The 22,617-nt window shown below is 40.0% G+C and overlaps 1 protein-coding gene across 1 annotated transcript in view; it reads right to left on the bottom strand.

Moving 5' to 3' along the window:
• LRP1 (LDL receptor related protein 1) overlaps positions 1–22,617 on the bottom strand; it is a 475,004-nt gene that overhangs the window by 15,453 nt on the left and 436,934 nt on the right. The window contains 13 exon segments of the mRNA XM_077483570.1: positions 766–830; positions 3,100–3,204; positions 4,028–4,196; positions 6,637–6,801; positions 9,090–9,263; positions 9,364–9,510; positions 12,338–12,514; positions 15,363–15,479; positions 18,115–18,221; positions 18,434–18,612; positions 18,827–19,092; positions 20,547–20,666; positions 22,410–22,544. Coding sequence (XP_077339696.1) covers positions 766–830; positions 3,100–3,204; positions 4,028–4,196; positions 6,637–6,801; positions 9,090–9,263; positions 9,364–9,510; positions 12,338–12,514; positions 15,363–15,479; positions 18,115–18,221; positions 18,434–18,612; positions 18,827–19,092; positions 20,547–20,666; positions 22,410–22,544 — 1,926 coding nt within the window.

The raw sequence follows: 22,617 nt of genomic DNA, 5'->3' as shown, positions 1-22,617 counted from the left end.
ATCCCCTCGTTTTTAATATATATTATACACCCAGCTCACCTATTTTCTTCTCTCTCATTTTGACTATCTTTGCTGAGATTTGTCCTATCATCTTCCTTTCTTTTACTCAATACTTACATTTTCCCAATCTTTACATCCTGTTTAAATGTTATTTTCCACATTATATCAACCCCATCCCTCATTAACACACCAATTTTTTTTTCTAAAACCAAAGATCCCCGAGATTTGTTTGCAACAGCTCTTTTTCAGTGAAGGCAGTGCACATGTTGGAGACTCTATATCTAGCTCTTGATATGCTGTATTGAACATCAGTGTACATTGTTTAAAACTTAAGATCTGTTGTCCTTTGCACTTATCACTGAAGTCCTTTTTTTCCATGATCTGTACTGCCCCTATGCATGGTATGTAATTACTAGTCTTTTCTTAAAATGAAGAATTAACCATATGAAAAGACCAAAGTCAAGGCCTAAATGTGTATATGAGTATTTTCTAGAAAGCTTTGTGCCAAGGCATGAAACTCAGAAGATAAATACGTACTCAATGTTGGTTGTGACTGTCCTACAAAAAGTACAAATGCTGCACCACGTCTGTCACCAAGGACACCTAGGCACATTGACATATTTTGAAATTCTTTGCGTCGAGGTTCCATGAGACATACTTTATCTAAGTAATGTGTACCATAGAGCAGGCTAAAAGTTACTAACCCAAGAGTATTTGGTGCAAAGCTTTGTGCCAAGGCATTAAACTGCAAAGATATACACTTACTTGATGTTGGTTGTGGCTGTCCTACAAAGTCTTCACATGTTGGACCAGTTCTATCAGACGGACACCTAGAAAGATAAGGTAAAGTTATATGAACAACTGCACATATAGGAAGAAATATTCTACAAATATAATTGTAAATATCAGCTGTATATCACATAACGAATGATCATTACAGGATATATATCTTCTTACGGTGTCTGCATTATTATCATACAGTACCGACAGATCTTTTCTGGCAATAGTATCTCAGTCTTCAAGGTTTATTTTAAACCATGGTCTTTCAAATCATATTTTTTGTGAACACTGTTTATTTAAAGTATATGTCTTGTCAAAAAAAAAAAAAGTACATTTCTGAAATACTGTACATAAATATTTCCCTGTTCTATCCCTTCAAAATGGCTGCAAGTAAAGAAAAATACCTTTTGATCTGTCAGAAATACAGTGAGCTGACAAATATGTATCTGCTGCACTGAAATCCCAAGCAGTGATATCAGCCTTGCCTAGTTCTCCTTAACTAGACTACAGAACATCCTCACCCTCCACATCTCTGTAACATAACGGTTGAGGAACTACTGCTGCTAAAACATAATTAAAAGTACTTTCTCATAAAGTAAGATTTGCTATGTAAGTGTATTACTGAACCTTGTTGTTGAACATCAGTAGGGGGAAATCATGAAACTTACATTCCATGTGCTCTGATGTGGGTGTTGTGAATATAGAGGAGACAGATTTATCACATATGCTTCCAAATAAATGACGCAACAGCCCCCTGAATCTATAACCTACTAAAAATGGTTTTACAGTGTATATCAAGGCAAAAAACAAATGTGAAACACCTCTGCAAAACATAATCATGTTGTGTCTCAAAGTGGAGCTTCACTCTCTCAATCAACACTGACTATTTGTAATCTTTATGCCAATAGCATTAATAAATAGATAGGAAAATATATCATATTCACTTGTTTTTAACTATTTTACATGTTATCAGTTACTTCATGGTTTCCAAGCCTAGGAAGTATGTCGTCATACATCCCATGAGTCTTCAGGAGGGGAGAAGGGGGTTTCTCAGCTAAGCATACCCTTCTGCCTACATACCAGAGCTGAGGGCAGATGGATTCCAGGATGTAAATGCTACATTGGGGTAGGCAATCTTAGAGAGGTGGAGATCTACTTGAACAACACTGATGAAGTCAAAGATCACCAGGCACAGTGTTGTGTTAGGGCTGGTTCACACCAGAACATGATGGCAGAAAGGCATGAGTGTTTCCTGCACCATGTTCAAAACGTACTGCCTTTGCGTTGCGCTCAAAGCGCAGGGGCCGGGAGTGCGTTGCGCTCAAAGCGCAGGGGCCGGGAGTGTCCACTGTCCCCTTCACATCACCCCCACCCTCCGCACACAGCAGTGTCCCCACCCCCATAGCAGTGTTCCATTGCATCCTACTTGTGCACATGAGACGCGAGAAGCAGCACAGTTCTGGACAGGGGGCGAGAGTAGGAGCTGGCCGAGTGACTTTTTTCATATTAACAATCTGATGATTGTTTGCTTAGGACCTAGCGACCAATGAGTTAACTAGAAAAGTTAACTTGGCCAGCTCCTCCATCCACCCTCTGTCCTGTGCTGCCTCTTGCTCTCTGCTGACAGTGGTGGAGGAGGCAAGAGGGGAGGGAGAGAGGAAGAGAGGAGGACCGAAGGCTCAGGGGAGGAGGCTGAGGGCAGAGACCAGCAGAAGGCGACGCAGACCTGTTCCCGGTCTATCCGTTACCTACCCGCAGTCGACAGGTAGCCTGTGATCGACGAGATGCCGAACCTCGTGCTACACAAATCATCCGCCCTTACTCAAGATGGCTACAGCCAGAAATTCTAGGGGTGCTTTTCAAAGTGATTTCTCAGCATAATAAAGCATGGAGACATGGATGGATGAGTTTGTGCTGAATATTTAAAAATGCATTAAATAGCTTTTTTGGTTTGTGGTGCTGGGATGCAGTGTAGTTCTGCTTAAAATTTTTAAGCAGTGCTATCAATCCTGCCCAGTTCTCTCCTGCTGGACTACTTAATACCCCCACTTCTTACCCAGTGAGAAATCACACGGGGCTGACAATACTACTTGGGATTTTAGTGCAGCAGAGGCAGCTCACAGCTCATTAAAGGAAGTTAGCATCTCACTGTGTTTCTGGCAAAATCAATAGGTATTTTCTATACCAGCAGTGTTTCTGAAGAGACTATACATGGGGCTAGTGTAGAGATGTACTGCATTTGATCGTTTTAATTGTGCTGATATGCACTTTGTAATGTTAGCTTTGAGCCTAATTTCCCAATTCCAGCTTGGTACTTACTGGCAATCTGGCATCTCTGTGTAACGGTTGATACTGCATATTCCTCCATTCAGACAGTAATTGTCACATGTCAAGCAAGACTTGGCGACACGTCCATCAGTACACCTTCAAAATTATGAAATGAAGAACCGTTTTGATTTGATCAAAGACTATCATATGCCAAACAGCTGCAACACTACACTTTTATTTTTAGATTTCATCTTCCACAACAGAGGTATAAATAATGTTTTTTTTTTTTTAAACTGCATTGAGTTTATATTATGGGGTCAATTTAAATGCAATAGTATTAATACTTACACTTTGAATTTTTTGATAAACAGCAGAGCACACAGCTATCTAATAAAGCATCTTGGGAGTTACCTTTCTATAAAGTATGTGTAATGCAAAGCTGTTTTTTGTTTTGTTTTGGACAGAATGGTGAGGAATTGGAATACTTGTTGGGGTTTTAATGCTGTCTTTGCTTCTGTTTGGGAGATTCACTCTATTTGTCCCATTTACCATTATCATTGAAAGTGAAAGAAAATCACAAATTTTGGGTCACCATAACAGGTACAAATGGGAAATTGTCCAATGGGGACACTAGTTTAGGCAATCCAGACTCAACCTGAAATTCCCCCACTTTGGAGGGATTTCTTCTCACTAACTGTATTGACTATGAGACAGGAAGCAAAGGGAAATTTAGCCAATGGGATCAATGGCAGAACTAAAACCGAGGGGTTATAACCCTCCCTTACTCTGTCCAAAATGGTTTTGCATTTAGTTCTTCTTTTAGTGCGTGTGCATTAATGGTATACAGCAGTCATTTTCAGAGGGAGAAACCAGTAAAGGCCTCTGATGGGCTTTACTGTAGGCCTAATCTATAGACTGGCAATATATACTCCTCAGTTATGATAAGGGCATACAATTCCCCATATTCTGCAAGACTTACACACATAGAACATCTCCACTTTTCAAGCTGCATCTTCCATCCTTGCATCGGTCGCATCTGTTCTTTTCACATCGGCTGCCTTCAAAGAGTGGTGTACAGCGGCACTGCCTGGTCCCGTTAGCACTGAGCTGGCAGACGCCATCATGATCGCAGTAATCGTAACATTTTCCTTTAACACACAAGTCTTTTGTTAGATTTTGAAGTACTCACAAACTTGAGCAAACCAAATTGCAAATCACAAAGCACTATTATATTTAAAGATGAAAGTTTGTTTCAGCACCAAAGTGCAAACCTCTTCTATGTGTTTTGCTCCCATGCAGACATGTAGGCATCTCCCTGTGCAGAACCCTTAACACTTAAAGAGATAAAAAGCACCTGCAGAGTTCCAACTATCAGTTCTGATTTGGCAACAGGTTTGTGAGCTGCAGCCGAACACCCAACCTGTATGTATTTTGGGAGGTAAAAACAAGTTTCTACTTTCCTGTTGAAAGCAGAAAGCCTGTTTAAATGGTTTGATTTTAAACCAATATCATACAGTAGCTTCTGTAATTTTATTACTCTATCATAGACTGAACAGTAAGCTGCCAGGATCTAGTAACCCCAAAATAAATTTAATGAATTGGCAGAGGATGGAGAATGAAACCACCTAACGGCTTTAATATATTTCAAAGACTTTAATGATGAGGTCTCCAAGCTTTATTTTACAGGTTTGTTTACCTCCCCTTTCCATTATACTGCCCCCATTGCAGTTTCAAATGTGTGGAGAAGGTGGGCGTCAACAAAGAAAATACTGGAAAATAAATCTTAAAATTCTGAGAGATCTAAAAAAAAAAAAAAAAAAACAACAGGTGACTAAACCTACCATGTTCTACCAAAAAAATGTATTATTTTAGATGTAAATGAAACAATGAAGTAACACTTGCAAAAAAAAAAATATTAGCTAGAAAAAGTTCATAAAAGCTACAAAAATTTATATTTTTTTAGTCCTCTCTCCTTTACCAAAGAAACAGACCATCTCCAGAGCTGAAGAGAAAGCATCAATTGATGTTTACACAGCAAGAACACACAGCATGTGCGTCACACAAGGGGAGAACAGAATGCTTGCACTCACCTTGCCAAGTTTTGAGATTAGGCACAACTTTCCCCTTGCCTATTGTGAAAGCAAGGGGAAAATCGTGAAGATTAAGCAATATTGGTCTCTACTTAAGAAGGATCTGGTCCTCAGGATGATATTACCCCCAAGACCCAAAGTGCTCTTCACCATGGCCCCCACCTTGAATAATCTGTTAGTGAAGAGTTATATTTGTGATAAAAAGCCTTCCTTTGAGAAAGTTTTTTGACTGGTGCCATAAGTGTTAAGCCTGCAGACAAACTAGGGATGAGAGGAAGATCATCAAAACTTTTAGGTCCAATTACACGGGAAAGGAATGCGAGATAAGATACTTTCTTACATGCGACAGCACACAGGTAGTCTATCTGCTTGAGTGTGGTTTTGGTATGCAGTATGTGGGGAGAACTAAAAGCTCATTGACAATTCACCAAGTATTTAGCCATACAAAGACTGATACCGAAATGGAAGGAAGCAGATTTGATCACCGCACTAAAAAGTCCCTCAAAAAAGGGAGGGAGAGTGGCTATATCATCTCAATATTCTAGCCCCGAGGTTTAAATGTAGATTTTTTTTATAAAAATGTTTAATTAAGTTATCTTTTACAGACAGGAATGAAGTGGAAGGCATTCATTCCATTCCAGAATATAAAAGTCTGATGTGAGAAACATGTATTTTTAAATTTTGTATTTCTTTATTTGCAGATTTATATGAGATTATATATACACACACATATATACAAATTATATATATATATATATATATATATATATATATATATATATATATATATATATATATATATATATATAAAATATATATTCTATCTATCAATGAGAATCTATTTTTGATTCTATGCTTTTCAGTCCTTCACAAGCAAATCTATGATCTGTACCTAGTTTATATCAAACTAATTTTAACATTTGAGTCCCAAACCTAGTTGTTTAGGATTATAGAAGGAGAAAACTAATTTTCAAATGTTTTATGTATTAAAAAAATATATTTTAATGTTGACTGACTAATGCCGGCACCCTATATCAAAATTTGAGTCTAAACGGGCTAATTTGTGCACAGCAAGTAGGGGGAGGGGCCTTTGAAATAGTAATAAGGTATATATTTTGACAGTCAAGCTTGCACCACTGGTGCATCTACTCTGCTTTTCAGCAAAAACAAAGACATGCAAGTTTGCCCTGCTATGTGGGGAAAGAATACTAACTAATAATACATCTTTCTAATGGACCAGATATCAAAAGCCAGCAATAGGTATATCTGGTGGGCAATGTACACTTCATCAGCTTCTGCTAGGCTGATGAAATCTTAAGTGGCTCTGAAATTTCTGTACATAGTAATGATTATAACCCTTACATCTCCACTAGAACATATTATTTGACCTAATTAGCTGGAGAGCAGTATTTTTATTTTTTACAAAAAAAACGAATCAAAAACGATTTCTGTTTTATAGAAGCTGTAGACATGATCATATAATGTATAAACTTCTTACGGTATTGACATTTGTCCCCAATGTAGTCAGCGAGGCAGCGACAGTTAGGTTGGTTGCCCAGGTTCACAGAACAAGTGGCATTGTTTTGACAATAGTTTGGTGTGCACACTTGCTGCTCACATGTTGGACCAGTAAACCCAGTTGAGCATCGGCATGTTGGTAAGCCTAAAGAAAGAAAAAAAGAGAAGAGAAAAATTGAAATCTAAATGCTGCTCAAAAACTATTATAAATCCTTATGGTTTGTAATCATATCTGTAAGTGTTAGCTACATATGTTGTGCTGACACTGACTTTTTGGTCCTGTCTCTCAAGTTGACCATGCATGTGGTAGTTTCGTGAAGCAAGAAAATATCTGGTTTCATATTATTGTCAAAGCCATAGAGCAATTGAATACATAAAATGGTGGCTTTATTGATCCATGAAAAGATGGAATCAAAATTACCCAACTGCTTTCTTTGAGACAACTGAAGTTTTTTTCTGTTTTTATTCAATTTTAATTACGTCTAATTGTTTCTTCTATATTGAAAATGTCTGGGTAACTTGCAGATTTTTTCCTCGATTCCGTATAGTAAAACTATTGTCCCAGTTAAATGAGAGAATCTCTCTAATGGAGCTCTATATTGCAGGAAAAAGCCAGACATGGTCCTGATCCCTCCCCACTCTCTCTAAAACTAAACAAATTTTTGCCTAGACCAGTGATTCTCAACCAAGGTTCAGTAGAACCCTAGTGTTCCTCCAGAGATTGGAGTTCCTTCAGCATTGGGCAATTCCTGCCTCTCAGATAAGTTCCCACTCACACCATTGATCTTTTTAGCTATTTGTAAGGAGATAATTCTTCCCAATAACCACAAGTTTAAGGACCATTTTCCCACTGACCATCACACTATTGTATCATGAGTTGTAGATTTCTAATTGTTAGCAGGGTTTCCCTGAGACTGGAGAACTATGTCATGGGTTCCTCTGTGTTGAAAAGGTTGAGAAAGGGTGGCCTAGGCATATATTTTAAAATTCCTGAATTAAATTTAATATTGAATCCAAATCACCAATGATTGCATTAATATTAATATTTCTGTGTGCATTGTTGTTAAAGATTTACCCTCACTTCCTGTCTGAAGAAACCAACATTTTTGCTGAACTTCTCTAGCACATTGACACTGTAAAAGGGACATAAAAACAGAATGCCACGATTCTCAAATCTCATAAACCCTTATTCTATGTACAGTAGAAAATAGAAAATATATCATATGTATAAACTGAAAAAATTTACTAATGTAGTAATTTTGAAATTGGTGACAGCAACACATCTCCAAAGACAGGGCCATGTTTAACACGGTGTAGCTTTCCCTCTTCTTTTAGCAACACTCTGTAAACATCTGGGAACTGAGGAGACCAGTTGCTGAAGTTTTGGGAGAGTAATGTTGTCCTACTCTTTCCCGATATAGAATTCTGATTGCTCAATGGTCCTTTGTCTTCTTTGTCGCATTTTTTCATTTCAAGATGCACCAAATATTTTCAATTAGTGAAAGGTCTGGACTGCAGACAGGTCAGTTTAACACCCAGACTCTTCTACTATGGAGCCATGATGTTGGCATAGATACAATGTGCAGTTTAGCATTGTCCTGCTGAAATATGCAAGGCCTTCCCTGAAAAGGATGTCATTGGGATGAGAGCATATGCTGTTCTTAAACCTGGATATATCTTTCTGCATTGTTTGTTGTCCATTCCATATGCACTAATGCACCCACATGGAGACTTCTTTGCATTAAGGGCTTTACATTGTGATTTTTAGAAGTAGTCCTGAGCCCATGCAGTGATGTCCATCACAAAACCATGTTTGTATTTAATGCAGTGCTGTCTGAGGGCCTGATGATCATGGGCATCCAGTATATTGCGTTACTGCTTTGTCCCTTGCGCACAGAGATTTCTCCAGATTCTTAGACTCTTTTGATGATATTCTGGACTGGAGATGATGACAGATTTAAAGTCTTTGCAATTTTATGTTGAGGAACATTATTCTGAAATTTTTGACATTTTTCTGATGCAACTTTTCACAGATTAGTGAACCTCTGCACATCTTTGCTTCTGAGACATTCTGACTCTCATAGACCTTATCAAGTTATTGACCTGTTGCCAATCAGCCTAATTAGTTGCAAAATATTCTTCCAGTTCTTCCTTGTTCGTACCACTTACTTTGCCAGCTTTTGTTGCGCTGTTTGCTGCACTTTTTGAGATGTGTTGCTGTCATCACTTTCAAAATCACCTTATTTTTTTTATTAAAATGGTACATGTTCTCAGTTTAAAGCTTTGATGTTTTCTATTTTCCACTGTGATTAAAATATGGGTTTATGAGATTTGCAAATCGTTGAATTCTGTTTTTGTGTAGATTTTACACAGGGTCACAACTTTTTTGGAATAGGGATTGTATTATCTATTAGTCTTCTCCAAATTCATTACCTGTGCGTGATGGTGCACAGTTTCCTCCGTTTTTACAGTAATCCTTGCACTGATCTTTTTCACACCTTTCTCCACTGTAGCTGGGTGAGCAGCGGCATTTCGCTTGTTTTCTTGCATTAAAGAAACACTGTCCTCCATTAAGACACTCTAAGGGACAAGATTCAGGTATGGGTTCTAAAAAAAAAAAAAAAAAAAAAAAAGACAGATGTAAATATTAATTTAACAAGATATTGATTCATAAAGGAGAAAATAAATACAAGACTGTGCCTCTTACCATCAGGAGACTGGGTAGGGGATGGGATAAGGATACATGTTCCATTGTCTAGTCGCCTTCCATTAGGACATGTGCACACTGGTCCACTGGGGCTAAGCAAACACAGCCACTCACACTTCTTGCGGTCACATGGATTGGTCACTAAAGCTACAAAAAATATAACCAATGATTAATGAGACACAGATTCTATGAGAAAGAACTATTCTTTATGATGATTAGGTTTGAAGTTTCTACACAGTTGGCATTACTAATGCTTGTTTGATGTTTGATTTTCCAGAACAAAAGAAACATAAGAACACAGCTGAGTAAGGTGTAGAGCTGTCCCTTCTCAAATTCCAAGAGCTCTATAGGACACAATTATTGGGCTACAAAAGCACAAATGTTTCAATCCACCATGACAAGGGTAAACGACAAGAAAAGAATTGCTGTATCACAAAGCCTCCTTCTCTGAAAACAGATACAACACAAGTCAGAAGATCTGACTTATGGTGTGAAAATAACCTTGCCTCTAATGTTTACAAAAAACATTATTTCTTAAATTGCTAAGGCCGCGTACACACGGGCGGATTGTCTGGCCAACTAAGTTCCTCAGACAATCCGACGGACAGTCCGTCCTACTTTTGAATGAACGGACTTGACCACACACGACGAACAGACAGTCCGCTGAAAGCTTGCGCGATGACGTGTACGGCACGTACGACGGGACTAGAAATTCGACGTCCAATACACTGCAATGCAACCTTCGGCCGTGTAAATCCTTTCTGAGCATGCGCCATACTTAGTCCGTCCAACTTGCCTACTCACGAGCGGACTGTCCGCTGAAACCATGTTTGGACGGACTGTATTACGGAAATTCCGAAAGACTTAGTCCGCCAGACTGTCCGCTGAAAAAGTCCGCTGAAGCCCACACACGAGCGGATTGTCCGCTGAAACACGTTTCAGCGGACTAAGTTGGCCAGACAATCCGCCCGTGTGTACGCGGCCTTAGTCCTAAAAAGCTTGAATGGGTTGCAGATCAACCCTAGTAGTTACTTGCTTATATCCTGGGACAACCACAGTTGTGAGTGCCACTGATGGAAAGCTTGAAAAGTAAAAAACTCTTTGCAGTGGTACAAAATGCATGCTTCTGGGTCAGAGCTAGAGCTCTGCAATCAGCAGAGAGCATAAATGTTGTGAGTTTTGGTAAATTAAAACTGGGTTTTAAGTACCATCAACCACACAATTTGAAGGTTCAGGTCAGGAGCAAGGATAGACCAATATTAGCTATTACCAAAGGCAGCCAAATTAATTCCTTATAGATTATTTAAGAAGTGTATTATTTCTTACATTTGGTTTAAATCCTTAAAATGTTACTAAACCCAGGACCCTGCATTCACTATATCTGGACTCCCACAGTACACAGAACATGGAAATGCAATAGTTTTAGTAAATGTAAAGTGCTAAATACCTTTTCTCATCAACAGTTAGCCCTTGTACACATGGTCGGATTTTGTCCGAAACTTGTGTTGCATACACACGGTCGAACAAAGTTGTCCGAAAATCCGATCGTACGTAACGTGATGACGTTGTTGCATTATGATGCGATTACATTCAGGCTAGTAGCCAATAGCTTTGGTCTAGGAATTTGATCTGAGCATGCGTGGCACTTTGTCCGATCGGAATTCTCTATCATGTTGTCGGGAAAGTTTTATAGCCCAGCTCTAAAATTTTGTCCGTCGGATATTCCGACGGAAACAGTCCGATGAAGCACACAGTCGGATTATCCGAAAACACTGTCCGATTGGACATTTTCAGTCCGAATGTCTGACCGTGTGTACAAGGGATTAGAGCAGTCATGTGGTTTTTATAAGAGTCTGGTTAAAGCTTGCAGGAGGAGTTTTCATTCTGCTCTAACTGTCCTATAAGGCTACAGGACCCCTTACTCCCTGTCTAGACAGTGTTGATCACATGCACTCTCCAAAGAAAAAAAGCTTTCTAGCAATACACACCAAACTGAGCATGTGCAGCTTGTCCCATAGCCTTTGTTCTATCAGGAGATGGTTTGGGGACAGTGGAAGAAGGGGAAAATCAGAGAAGACAGGATAAAAAAGCCTTTTTACACAATGCAGAGGATTAACTCATTAAGTTACACAGTGAGTATAAAAAGCATGCTTTACTGCATATACACACTGATTTTACTTTTGTGAGTTTAGTAACACTTTAAGCTGGTGTTCTGACATATTGAGTCCGGCCATCTAAAAGTGTCCACCCCATACTGCGCAGACGCAGTGCTTGCGCAGTATGGAGCAGAACAAGATTGGGAAAATCTCCGAAGATGAACGGCGCCTGCGCCGTGAGTTGAGGTTCAAGCCCCACCATCCAAGTGGACATAGGGCTGCACATATTAGAGGGCCCCTCGCGGGCTCCCTTCGCTCGCCACGCTTAGGGCACGGCCTCGCTGAGCTCGGCTCTTTTTATTCTATCTCTATGTTCACTTGGATGGTGGGGATAGAACCTGGACTCACAACGCAGGCACCGTTCATCTTCGGCTATTTTCAGAATGCATGCGCAGTACACAGTGGACACTATCCGACGGTGGACACTATCCGACAGGACACCAGCCATAGATGGATCAAATCTCAGCTGCTTCCGCAGGGACTGGCCTAGATCCGATCCATCTATCTATGGGCAGGCTGGTTGTGCACAAGTTGATCTATTGATCGACTTGGGTATAGCCAGCCTGTCAGATTTTTTTTTTTTACATGCAACTACTATAGCCGGGAAAGCCAGAAGACCACAATAGTCCTGCAGGCAGGGATTGTGTTGGTGGGGGAATTTAGTGATTTTCTTTCCTTCCACCCTTGGTTGAAAAAAACTAAAATCGAATCATCTATGGCTTGCCTTACCTGTCTTCATCACATTCTGTGCTCCAGAACTGAGCCAAATTTGCATGCAATATAACAGAGCTATTATGTTATCTCATTCATGGCTTTACCTTCAGGCTGTTTGTACTGGTGATGAAGAACAATATCAGTTACATGGTTTATTCCCCATGTCAAATTGGTAACAGGGCCATGTCCAAACTTGTGCACTTTAAAGATAAGGTTGTTAACATATGTTACTCCATAGATGTAATCTTCAAAGATATCAATGCTGAACGGATGAGTGAGGCCTGTGAGTGGCAGAAAGAGGAAAATAAAATAGTAATTGTTGATTGGATTGTAAAATAAAAACCAAGGTGTTTAGGTCAAATATGCATTTTTTTTTTTACAAACAAAAGCGAGACATCAGCTACATCTAACCCCATCATAAAAGAAAACAAACACTGTGTGGATCATTTATATATCACTGTGCTTTCAACCCTTTAACTACCACGCAATATCGCAAAATTTACTCCACAAATAATGCTTAATTTATGGAATCTGCAATGTCCCACCATGATTTCATTACATAAAGGAGCTGATATCACACTTTGGAGAGGAGAATACACAAGCACAGCTCAATTTAGATTCGAGCACAATTCCTGTGCAACAGATGACTAATGTTCTACACAAGGCCAATAAAGATAGCCGCAGTCCAGGAACCGAAAGAAGTTGGGTAGAAGATGCTAGCATAAGATGGCAGACCACTTTCATTCCAGGTCTACTTTTTAAACTCTCTTGAACATCTGCCTGTATATCTATTATACTGTAATAAAAATATTATTTAAAAAATTCAGGTCAGAAGCACCTGTGAAATTTTTTTTAAATTATCTTTTAAACTGACCTTAAACACAACCTGAATACACATAACACCACACTCTGCCCATCCACACAAGCTATTATAGTTCTGACATAGTTACATAGTAAGGTTGAATAAAGACACCAGTCCATCCAGTTCAACCTGAGTGAGTGTATACAATTGTCCCTATTCCTGTACATTGCACACTCACATCGGTCCCTACCCTCAAGGAGCCCACAATCCAAGGTCCCCATTTATATACTAGGGCCAATTTGGGACAGAAGCCAATTAACCTACAGTGGTGTGAAAAAGTGTTTGCCCCCTTCCTCATTTCCTGTTCCTTTGCATGTTTGTCACACTTAAGTGTTTCGGAACATCAAACCAATTTAAACAATAGTCAAGGACAACACAAGTAAACACAAAATGCAATTTGTAAATGAAGGTGTTTATTATTAAAGGTGAAAAAAAATCCAAACCATCATGGCCCTGTGTGAAAAAGTGATTGCCCCCCTTGTTAAAACATACTATAACTGTGGTTGTCCACACCCGAGTTCAATTTCTATAGCCACACCCAGGCCTGATTATTGCCACACCTGTTCACAATCAAGGCATCACTTAAATAGGAGCTGCTTGACACAGTAAGGTCCACCAGAAGATCCTTAAAAGCTACACATCATGCCGAGACCCAAAGAAATTCAGGAACAATTGAGAAAGAAAGTAATTGAGATCTATCAGTCTGGAAAGGGTTATAAAGCCATTTCCAAAGCTTTGGGAATCCAGCAAACCACAGTGAGAGCCATTATCCACAAATGGCGAAGACATGGAACAGTGGTGAACCTTCCCAGGAGTGGCCGGCCGCCCAAAATTACCCCAAGAGCGCAGCGACGACTCATCCAAGAGGTCACAAAAGACCCCACAACAACGTCCAAGGAACTGCAGGCCTCACTTGCCTCAGTTAAGGTCAGCGTTCATGCCTCCACCATCAGGAAAAGACTGGGCAAAAATGGCCTGCATGGCAGAGTTCCAAGGAGAAAACCACTGCTGAGCAAAAACAACATCAAAGCTCGTCTCAATTTCTCCACAACACATCTTGATGATCCCCAAGACTTTTGGGACAACATTCTGTGGACCGATGAGACAAAAGTGGAACTCTTTGGAAGGTGTGTGTCCAAGTATATCTGGCGTAGAAGGAACACTGCATTTCATAAAAAGAACATTATACCAACAGTAAAATATGGTGGTGGTAGTGTGATGGTCTGGGGCTGTTTTGCTGCTTCAGGACCTGGAAGACTTGCCGTGATAAAAGGAACTATGAATTCTGCTGTCTACCAAGAGATCCTGAAGGAGAATGTCCGACCATCTGTTCGTGTACTCAAGCTGAAACGAACTTGGGTTCTGCAGCAGGACAATGATCCTAAACACACCAGCAAGTCCACCACCGAATGGCTGAAGAAAAACAAAATGAAGACTTTGGAGTGGCCTAGCCAAAGTCCTGACCTGAATCCTATTGAGATGTTGTGGTATGACCTTAAAAAGGCCGTTCATGCTCGAAAACCGTCTAATGTAACTGAATTAGGACAATTCTGCAAAGATGAGTGGGCCAAAATTCCTCCAGGACGCTGTAAAAGCCTCATTGCACGTTATCGCAAACGCTTGGTTGCAGTTGTTGCTGCTAAGGGTGGCCCAACCAGTTATTAGGTTTAGGGGGCAATCACTTTTTCACACAGGGCCATGATGGTTTGGATTTTTTTTCACCTTTAATAATAAACACCTTCATTTACAAATTGCATTTTGTGTTTACTTGTGTTGTCCTTGACTATTGTTTAAATTGGTTTGATGTTCCGAAACACTTAAGTGTGACAAACATGCAAAGGAACAGGAAATGAGGAGGGGGCAAACACTTTTTCACACCACTGTACCTGCGTGTCTTTGGAGTATGGGAGGAAACCCGAGTACCCGGGGGAAACCCACGCATGCACAGGGAGAACATGCAAACTCCAGGCAGGTAGTCTGGTAGTTTGGATTCAAACCAGCGACCCTTTTTACTGCTAGGTGAGAGTGTTAACCTCTACACCACTGTGTCACTGTGACACATATCCTGAGCCAAGGGTGCTGCTCTGGCCTGCTTCTTAATTGGACACATTATCTATACCCGCTTTCTTCCAGAACATATATAAGCAGCTGCATGATGGCATGTTGAAATCAGGCAAAAAGACAAGTTTTATTCCTGGAAGGGCTGAGCAGTTATTGTTAGGTCACTCTAATATATCAATTCTATACAGCAAACATATAGTTATTACCATTCTTGCTACTGATCACCACAACTGGATCTGTCCCGTTAAGACGAATACTGCTGATGATGGATAGCTTGGCATCAGCCCAGTAAAGGCGCTCGTTATAGTAATCCACTGCTAAGCCTGTGAAAGTTCAATCAATATAGATTAAATCACAAAAGACTGTCTGCCTCCTATAAAGTGTTCATAACTTTCTGAATGTTAACGACAACTCGTCTAATGGTTTAGACAAAAGAAACCCCAAAATAAGATAAACACAATGCTGAATATCCTCAGCTGGATAAAAACACAAACACAGAAATTGCGCTTTAGAGTACAAACAATGTCAGCACCCCAACAGATATATATTTGTTACAGAAATCATAAAATAAGTGCTGCGCTTGAAAAAATTATAATGCAAAGATTAATATCAAAACTTATTTACACCATGTGCAAAAAATAATAGAAAAGTCCAAATAAACCATATGACAGTCCACCATCCAATGTGAAAAGAATAATTATAAATTTGTGATATATCGTCCAACAGTAGTAATTAAAGTGCAGCTCTTCACATCTATGGACCCCACACCACCATGTTCTTCCACCGCATGCTTATAAGAGCTATTTTAACCTCCATTCAAGACAAGTCAGCATGCGTTTGTATATAAGGCATCCTTTGGAAATGTAGCACTCAATGTTTACAAGTCTCTACTGGCTCCCGCCAAAGCTCTGAAAGATTCATAACAGAAAGCCATATAATGTAAAACCACATGAGTAGAAAATGTTATAAAACAGCCAAAATACTCATAAGTGTATATATATGAATAATGCTTGTACAAACATAAGCTGGTCCCAGAAATTGAACGGTCCGCTTCGAGACTAGGAGATGCGTCATGATGGCATGAACATTGGCTCCACCAACGGCTAACACATTTCCTAGTCCAGAAGTGGTCCATTCGATTCCCGGGATTGGTCTATATTTGTAAAAGCATTGTTTATATATACACTTTTGAGTATTTCAGCTGTTTTAATACATTTTCTACTCATATAGTTTTACATTATATGTCTTCCTTGGTTTTCTTTTTGTGAATTTTTTGGAGCTTTGTAGGGAGCCAGTACAGACCTGTATATGCAGAAAGTTACATTTTCAGAGGATCCCTTATAGATAAATGCATGTTGACTTCTCTTAATTTGAGGGTCAAATGGCTCTGGTAAGCATGTCCTAATATACCGGTACATGCGGTGGAGGAATACGGCAATGTGGTAGCCATAAATGTAAAGAGCTGCACTTTAAATACCATTGTGGGAAGATATTCTGTAAACTTGTAATTATTCTTTTCGCATTGGATGGTGGACTGTCAAATGATTACCGTATATACTCGAGTATAAGCCGAGATTTTCAGCCTCTTTTTTGAGGCTGAAAGTGCCCCCCTCGGCTTATACTCGAGTCATCGCTGTCTGCCCGCTCGATCAGCGTGTCGAGCAGACAGACAGCGGCCATTCTGATTCAAAAGCCGCGCCTCCGGCTCCGCCTTCGCCTGTGATAGGCGGAACACTGAATTTCCCAGCAGCCTGTGTTCCGCCTATCACGGGCATCCGCTCATCCTCGTACTACGGACGAGGATGATACGACGTCCGTGATAGGCGGAACACAGGCTGCTGGGAAATTCAGTGTTCCGCCTATCACAGGCGAAGGAGGAGGCGCGGCTTTTGAATTTTACAATGGCCGCCGACGAAGAGGGCACGGGACGGAGGCAAGGCAACGCACGGCACGGGACAGGACGGGACGGGACGGGACGGGACGAAGGCAAGGCACGACACGGGACGGAGGCTCGGGACAAAGGCTCGGGACAAAGGTAGGCTGGACACACACACACACACACACACACACACACGGATGGAGACACACACACACGGATGGATGGATGGAGACACACACACACACAGGGATGGATGGATGGATGGATACACACACACACAGGGATGGATGGATGGATGGAGACACACACACACAGGGATGGATGGATGGATGGATGGAGACACACACACACAGGGATGGATGGATGGATGGATGGAGACACACACACACAGGGATGGATGGATGGATGGACACACACACACACAGGGATGGATGGACGGACACACAGGGATGGACGGACACACAGGGATGGACGGACACACAGGGATGGACGGACACACAGGGATGGACGGACACACACACAGGGATGGACAGGCATGTCTCACCCTCGGCTTATACACGAGTCAATAAGTTTGCCAGTTTTTTTGGGGGTAAATTGGGGGCCTCGGCTTATATTCGGGTCGGCCTATACTCGAGTATATACGGTATTTGAACTTTACGATAATTTTTTTGCACATGGTGTAATAAAGTTTTGATAAAATTATTTTCATTTTAACTTTAAGTGAAGCACTTATTTTATACTTACAGTACAGTAGCCGTTAAAGTATTTTATCTGTGAACAGGTAATTTTTTTTTCACAATTTATGATCCAACACAATTTTTTAAATAATTTTTACAATAAGATCACAGATTGAAAATGTTTTATAATAGTAAGGAATATATCACAGATATTCGTACTAAAACAAGGATAATAAAGTGATAACATTATATCTTGATGCTATTATCAAGCAACAAATTGCTCTTGAGTGAGTGAAAACAGGGTATAAGTAAACTACAGATATGAGGTAGGAGAACAGGTCATTTAAACAGGACCCATCAGTTATCTTAGTGTACTACTAAGGGGAACACTATTATATATACCTGTGGGCCACTGGATGTTGTTCTCTACAACAGTCTCTCTCATGGTTCCATCCATGGCTGCCTTTTCAATCTTTGGGTGGTTACCCCAGTCAGACCAATACATAGTCCTATACAGAACAAAAATTAGAAAAACTTTGCTTTAATGCAGGTTTGTATTAGACAAATATGTTAGCTGTATATATACAAAATTCTAAATAGAGAGTCATAAAGCAAAGGTCATATTGTAAAACAGAAGACTAAGAAATTTGAAATTTAGTGTGAGTGTGTTTGTGGCCAATGGCACTAGAGGAATGACTATTAAATGTAAACTATTTCATACCCTCTTAAGGGATCCACAACTATGGCATGTGGTTCGTCAATCATGCCAGAGATCAAAGTCTTTCTATGTTCTCCCTTCATCTGTGCCACTTCAATGACATCACGGCCAGAATCAGTCCAATAAATATTTCCTGCCACCCAGTCAACAGCTATGCCTCTGGGCATCTTCAAGCCAGGTATCTGTACAAAATGAATAGCAGATATATATATATGTATACACTTCATTACAATTGACATTGTTCAGAGATGTGTGTGATGTTCCTGCTAAAATATATTATATTATTGTTGGAAATGACCATTCCAAAAGAAGCACCAAGAGAGCACCTATTTGGTTATATGGTTCAGCCAGTAGTCAGTCATACAAGTCTTTAAACACAGTGTGATTTTCACTTACATTCAGGTCAGTTACTCCCTCATCGATCTGTCTCTTGTTACGGTTAGAAGTAGTGGAGGAGGTGGATGTAGGCAGTACTCGGAAAGAGATCTTCCCAGTATGCCAGTTACTCCAGTAGATTTTGTTCTCCTTCACGTAGACATCCATAGCATCAATGCGCACATTCTCATCACCTCTAAATGCTTGCTCATATGCAGAGTTGGGATTGAATGGATAGAGGCTTCTGATCTCATTATCATCAGCAATGTACAATACTTGATTAGCCCCTGTGAAAAACAAAGGAACAAACATATACCAGCAGTTAACCAAGACAGCAAGAGTGAAAAAACATTACTCTGTGGCACAGACATTAATTAAATGCACACTAGGATGCCATACATAAAAGGCAGTATGTAAGCAATGGACCATATTTGAAATTGTGATAATCAGGCCATGCAGGGTGTCCATAAGAGGTGTTTTTTTTTGTGCTTGCTATTACATGGAGATGATTTACACAGTGTTTAAAAAATTGCAAGAGTAAATGTTATCTGTTCCTCATTTGCAGGGAGTGAGCATCTCCCTGGGCATGTGCTATCTTTGTTAGTAAAGTCAGAGTAAAAACCCAGCAACAGTTATTTGCATCTCTTTCACACTAGTAAGATTTTTGTAGCAGAGTTCCAGGCCGGAGTGTCCACTGCAGCAATTACAGGGAATTGTGCTTTCTTTCTTGGTTTTTCTTATCATTTAAAATTGCTTTCCAAAAGGTCAACATATGAGATACAAAGAACGAATTGCATAAATCAGGGCCAATTATGAAAAGGTTATACAAATGTGGTACAGACACTGCTGGTAAAAGTGCATTTAAAGAATAATTGTTCAAGGATGCCTGAATGTGAAACATGATAGAGTGAAGGGCATATAGAATAAAAAAAATTTCATAGCACTACATTTGCGGAGGAGCATGCAGCCTTCTCTGCCCCTGGTGAGGGGATGGAGGGTAACCCATTCACCTTTACATCACAGAAACCACCTTGGCTATAAGGGGTTTACAATGTTAACAAACCCCCTTCAACCCCAATAAGCTGACACATACATAGGCCCCCGTGATTTATATTGAAATGGAGATAGTGTTGAGACTCTTTTAAGGGTGCATAAATCCTGCATGTTATCAAGGATGAGAGTGTGCAGTATGCAAAGAGGAACATACAAAGTGGAAGTTCAGAAAGGAGTCGAGAGGTTTTGGGTGGGGGTAGTAAAAAAAAAAAAAAAGTAATATGCTAGAGGAGTTAAAGTTATGAAAGAAAGGGTAGGAGGTACAGTAATGGAGAAAGGGGAACAAAAAGTGGAGAGAAGGAAGGTGGGGAGAGAAAAGAAGAAGAATGGAAAGAGCTGAATCTCCCATCCCCGGGGGCGGCATAACAAATTGCCTATCGTTACAGTTTTATGGCTCCAGTACTGGGTTGGGAATAAGCTATCCCCAGGGTTCAAATTTTAGGGAAATTCTCATGGATATTGAGTTTAATACCTTCTCATGGCTTCGCCAATAGTCACAAGGACAAATGGAGAGGTTGAATTTCTCTAGTGGGGACACAACAATAAAAACCTGAAAAAAGTCTAAGCTTTCCTAACCCAAAATTAAACACAAAAAGTTTTGGCTAGACATACACTTCAATAATTAGTACTCAAGATATATAACCCTTTGCGTCACATGTAGAAGAGTAGAAGTTTTTCACACTCGTACCATCTGTCTTGCAGGTATGATTATGCTTGATGAAGTTCTTTGCACAGTTGCACCTGTAGGAGCCTTTGGTGTTGTTGCAGATCTGAGTGCATGTGCCAAATGCCAGGCACTCATTGAGATCTATAAGAAAGAGGAGAACAATGATGGCATGGAGACTGAAGGTGAGCAATTTAAACACTGGTTCCCTGAATGTAACCAAGGAAAAAAATCCTAAAGCTATAAATATTGTCTACATGCATGTTAACATAATAAAAAGAATACAAAAAATCTACAGATGAGAAGTTTTGCAAAAAGTCAGGAGCTACTTTTTCATGTGCTTCCTGTGTCTTGTTAATTTTATTCATATTTGTCTTTTGTATCAGCGTAATATACAACAGTTATTGTGGACATACAACAAATTTGGTTAGTTGGTCAATCCTTGGAATTTCCTTCAGTGCGTTCATGGAATTTGTTTACAAAGTAACTGTAGATCTGTTGGTTTAACTTCTATAGTTACTGGAGAGTTTAATAAAAGACCACATATTATTATTATTATTATTATACAGGATTTATATAGCACCAACAGTTTGTGCAGCGCTTTACAATGTTAGGGCAGACAGTAGTTACAATACAATTCAATACAGGAGGAATCAGAGAGCCCTGCTTGTTAGAGCTTACAATCACATAGAGGAGTTCTTGCTGGAAAAAAATAAAATAAGCAACAGACAGCATGGATTCATGAAAGACAGAAGTTGTCAGACAAATCTGATTTCTTTTATGAGGTAAGTAAAACCTTAGACAAAGGAGTGGGTGTTGACATAGTATACCTGGATTTTGCAAAGTGTTTGACAGTTCCCCACGCAGGGCAAAGTCTACTGGCTTTTTACAGAGAGTAGTAATTAAAGTGATTCATACTCTGAATGGTCCAAGGTTATCAGTGGTGTACCCCAAGGTTTAGTGTTGGGACCCTTACTTTTTGTTATATTTATATTTCAGTCTTTGCAGACACCAGGCTATGCAGTGGAATAACGTCCTTACAGGATGTCTCCAACTTACAAGTCGACCTCAATGCATTGTTTAAATGGGAAACCATGTGAGTTAATATTGATAAATGTAAAGTTGTGCACCTGGAAGCTAAGAATATGCATGCATCATACATACTAAGAGGAGTACAACTGGGCGAATCAATAGTGTAGAAGGATCTGGGGGTTCTGGTAGATCATAAGCTTAATAGCATGCAATGCCAAGCTGTAGTTTCCAAAGCGAGCAAAGTCCTTTCTTGTATTAAGAGAGGTATGGACCTCATCTGGAATATGCAGTTCCATTTTGGGCACCAGTTCACAAAAAGGATATTGGGGAACTGGAGAAAGTGCATAGAAGGGCAACCAAACTGATAAGAGACATGGAGTAGCTCAGCTATGAGGAAAGATTAGAGGAATGGAATGTATTCTCTCTTGAGAAAAGGAGAATAAGAGGAGATATGATCAACATGTATAAATACATAAGTGGTCTATATATAGTGAACTTGGTGTAGAGTTATTCACTTTAAGGCCATCACAGAGGACAAGGGAACACTCTTTACATCGGGAGGAAAGGAGATTTAATCTCCAAATAGGAAAAGACCTGGTTCTGACCAGCTCAGTAGCCCCTTTCCTTTTGCACCTGCAAAGCGCTTCGGCAGCTGCGCTTTGAACCCTTTATTCATGCCGCTAGCGGAGGTTAAAAGCGCCCCCTAGCAGCCAAAAAGTGCTGCTATAACAGCGGTAAAGCTCCCCCCACCCCCCCCCCCCCCGACCCAGTGTGAAAGTAACCTATATGTTTGGCCTATTATAAAAGTACAAATAGACCTTCATCGTAGTACAACTGACTAAATATAGGCATTACCTCTGCAACCATTCTCTCCTGGAATCTTCTGGAAACCTTCATTACATCTGCAGTACACACTGGTTGAGGTCTGTATACAATTCATCTCTTCTCCACAAAGGGTGCTATTGGCATGACAGCCATAATGTTTAGTATCTGCAAGATTAAAGATCATGAATGTTGAATGGCAACTGATCAATTTCTCATAATGTAGAGCTTCCAAATATAG

This window comes from Lithobates pipiens, unplaced genomic scaffold, assembly GCF_037356315.1.
Source record: "Lithobates pipiens isolate NorthernLeopardFrog02 unplaced genomic scaffold, aLitPip1_a1.2 Scaffold_16, whole genome shotgun sequence".
Lineage (NCBI taxonomy): Eukaryota > Metazoa > Chordata > Amphibia > Anura > Ranidae > Lithobates > Lithobates pipiens.
The sequence above is the reverse complement of the archived record's forward strand: the minus strand, read 5'-3'. Positions and strand labels throughout refer to the sequence as shown.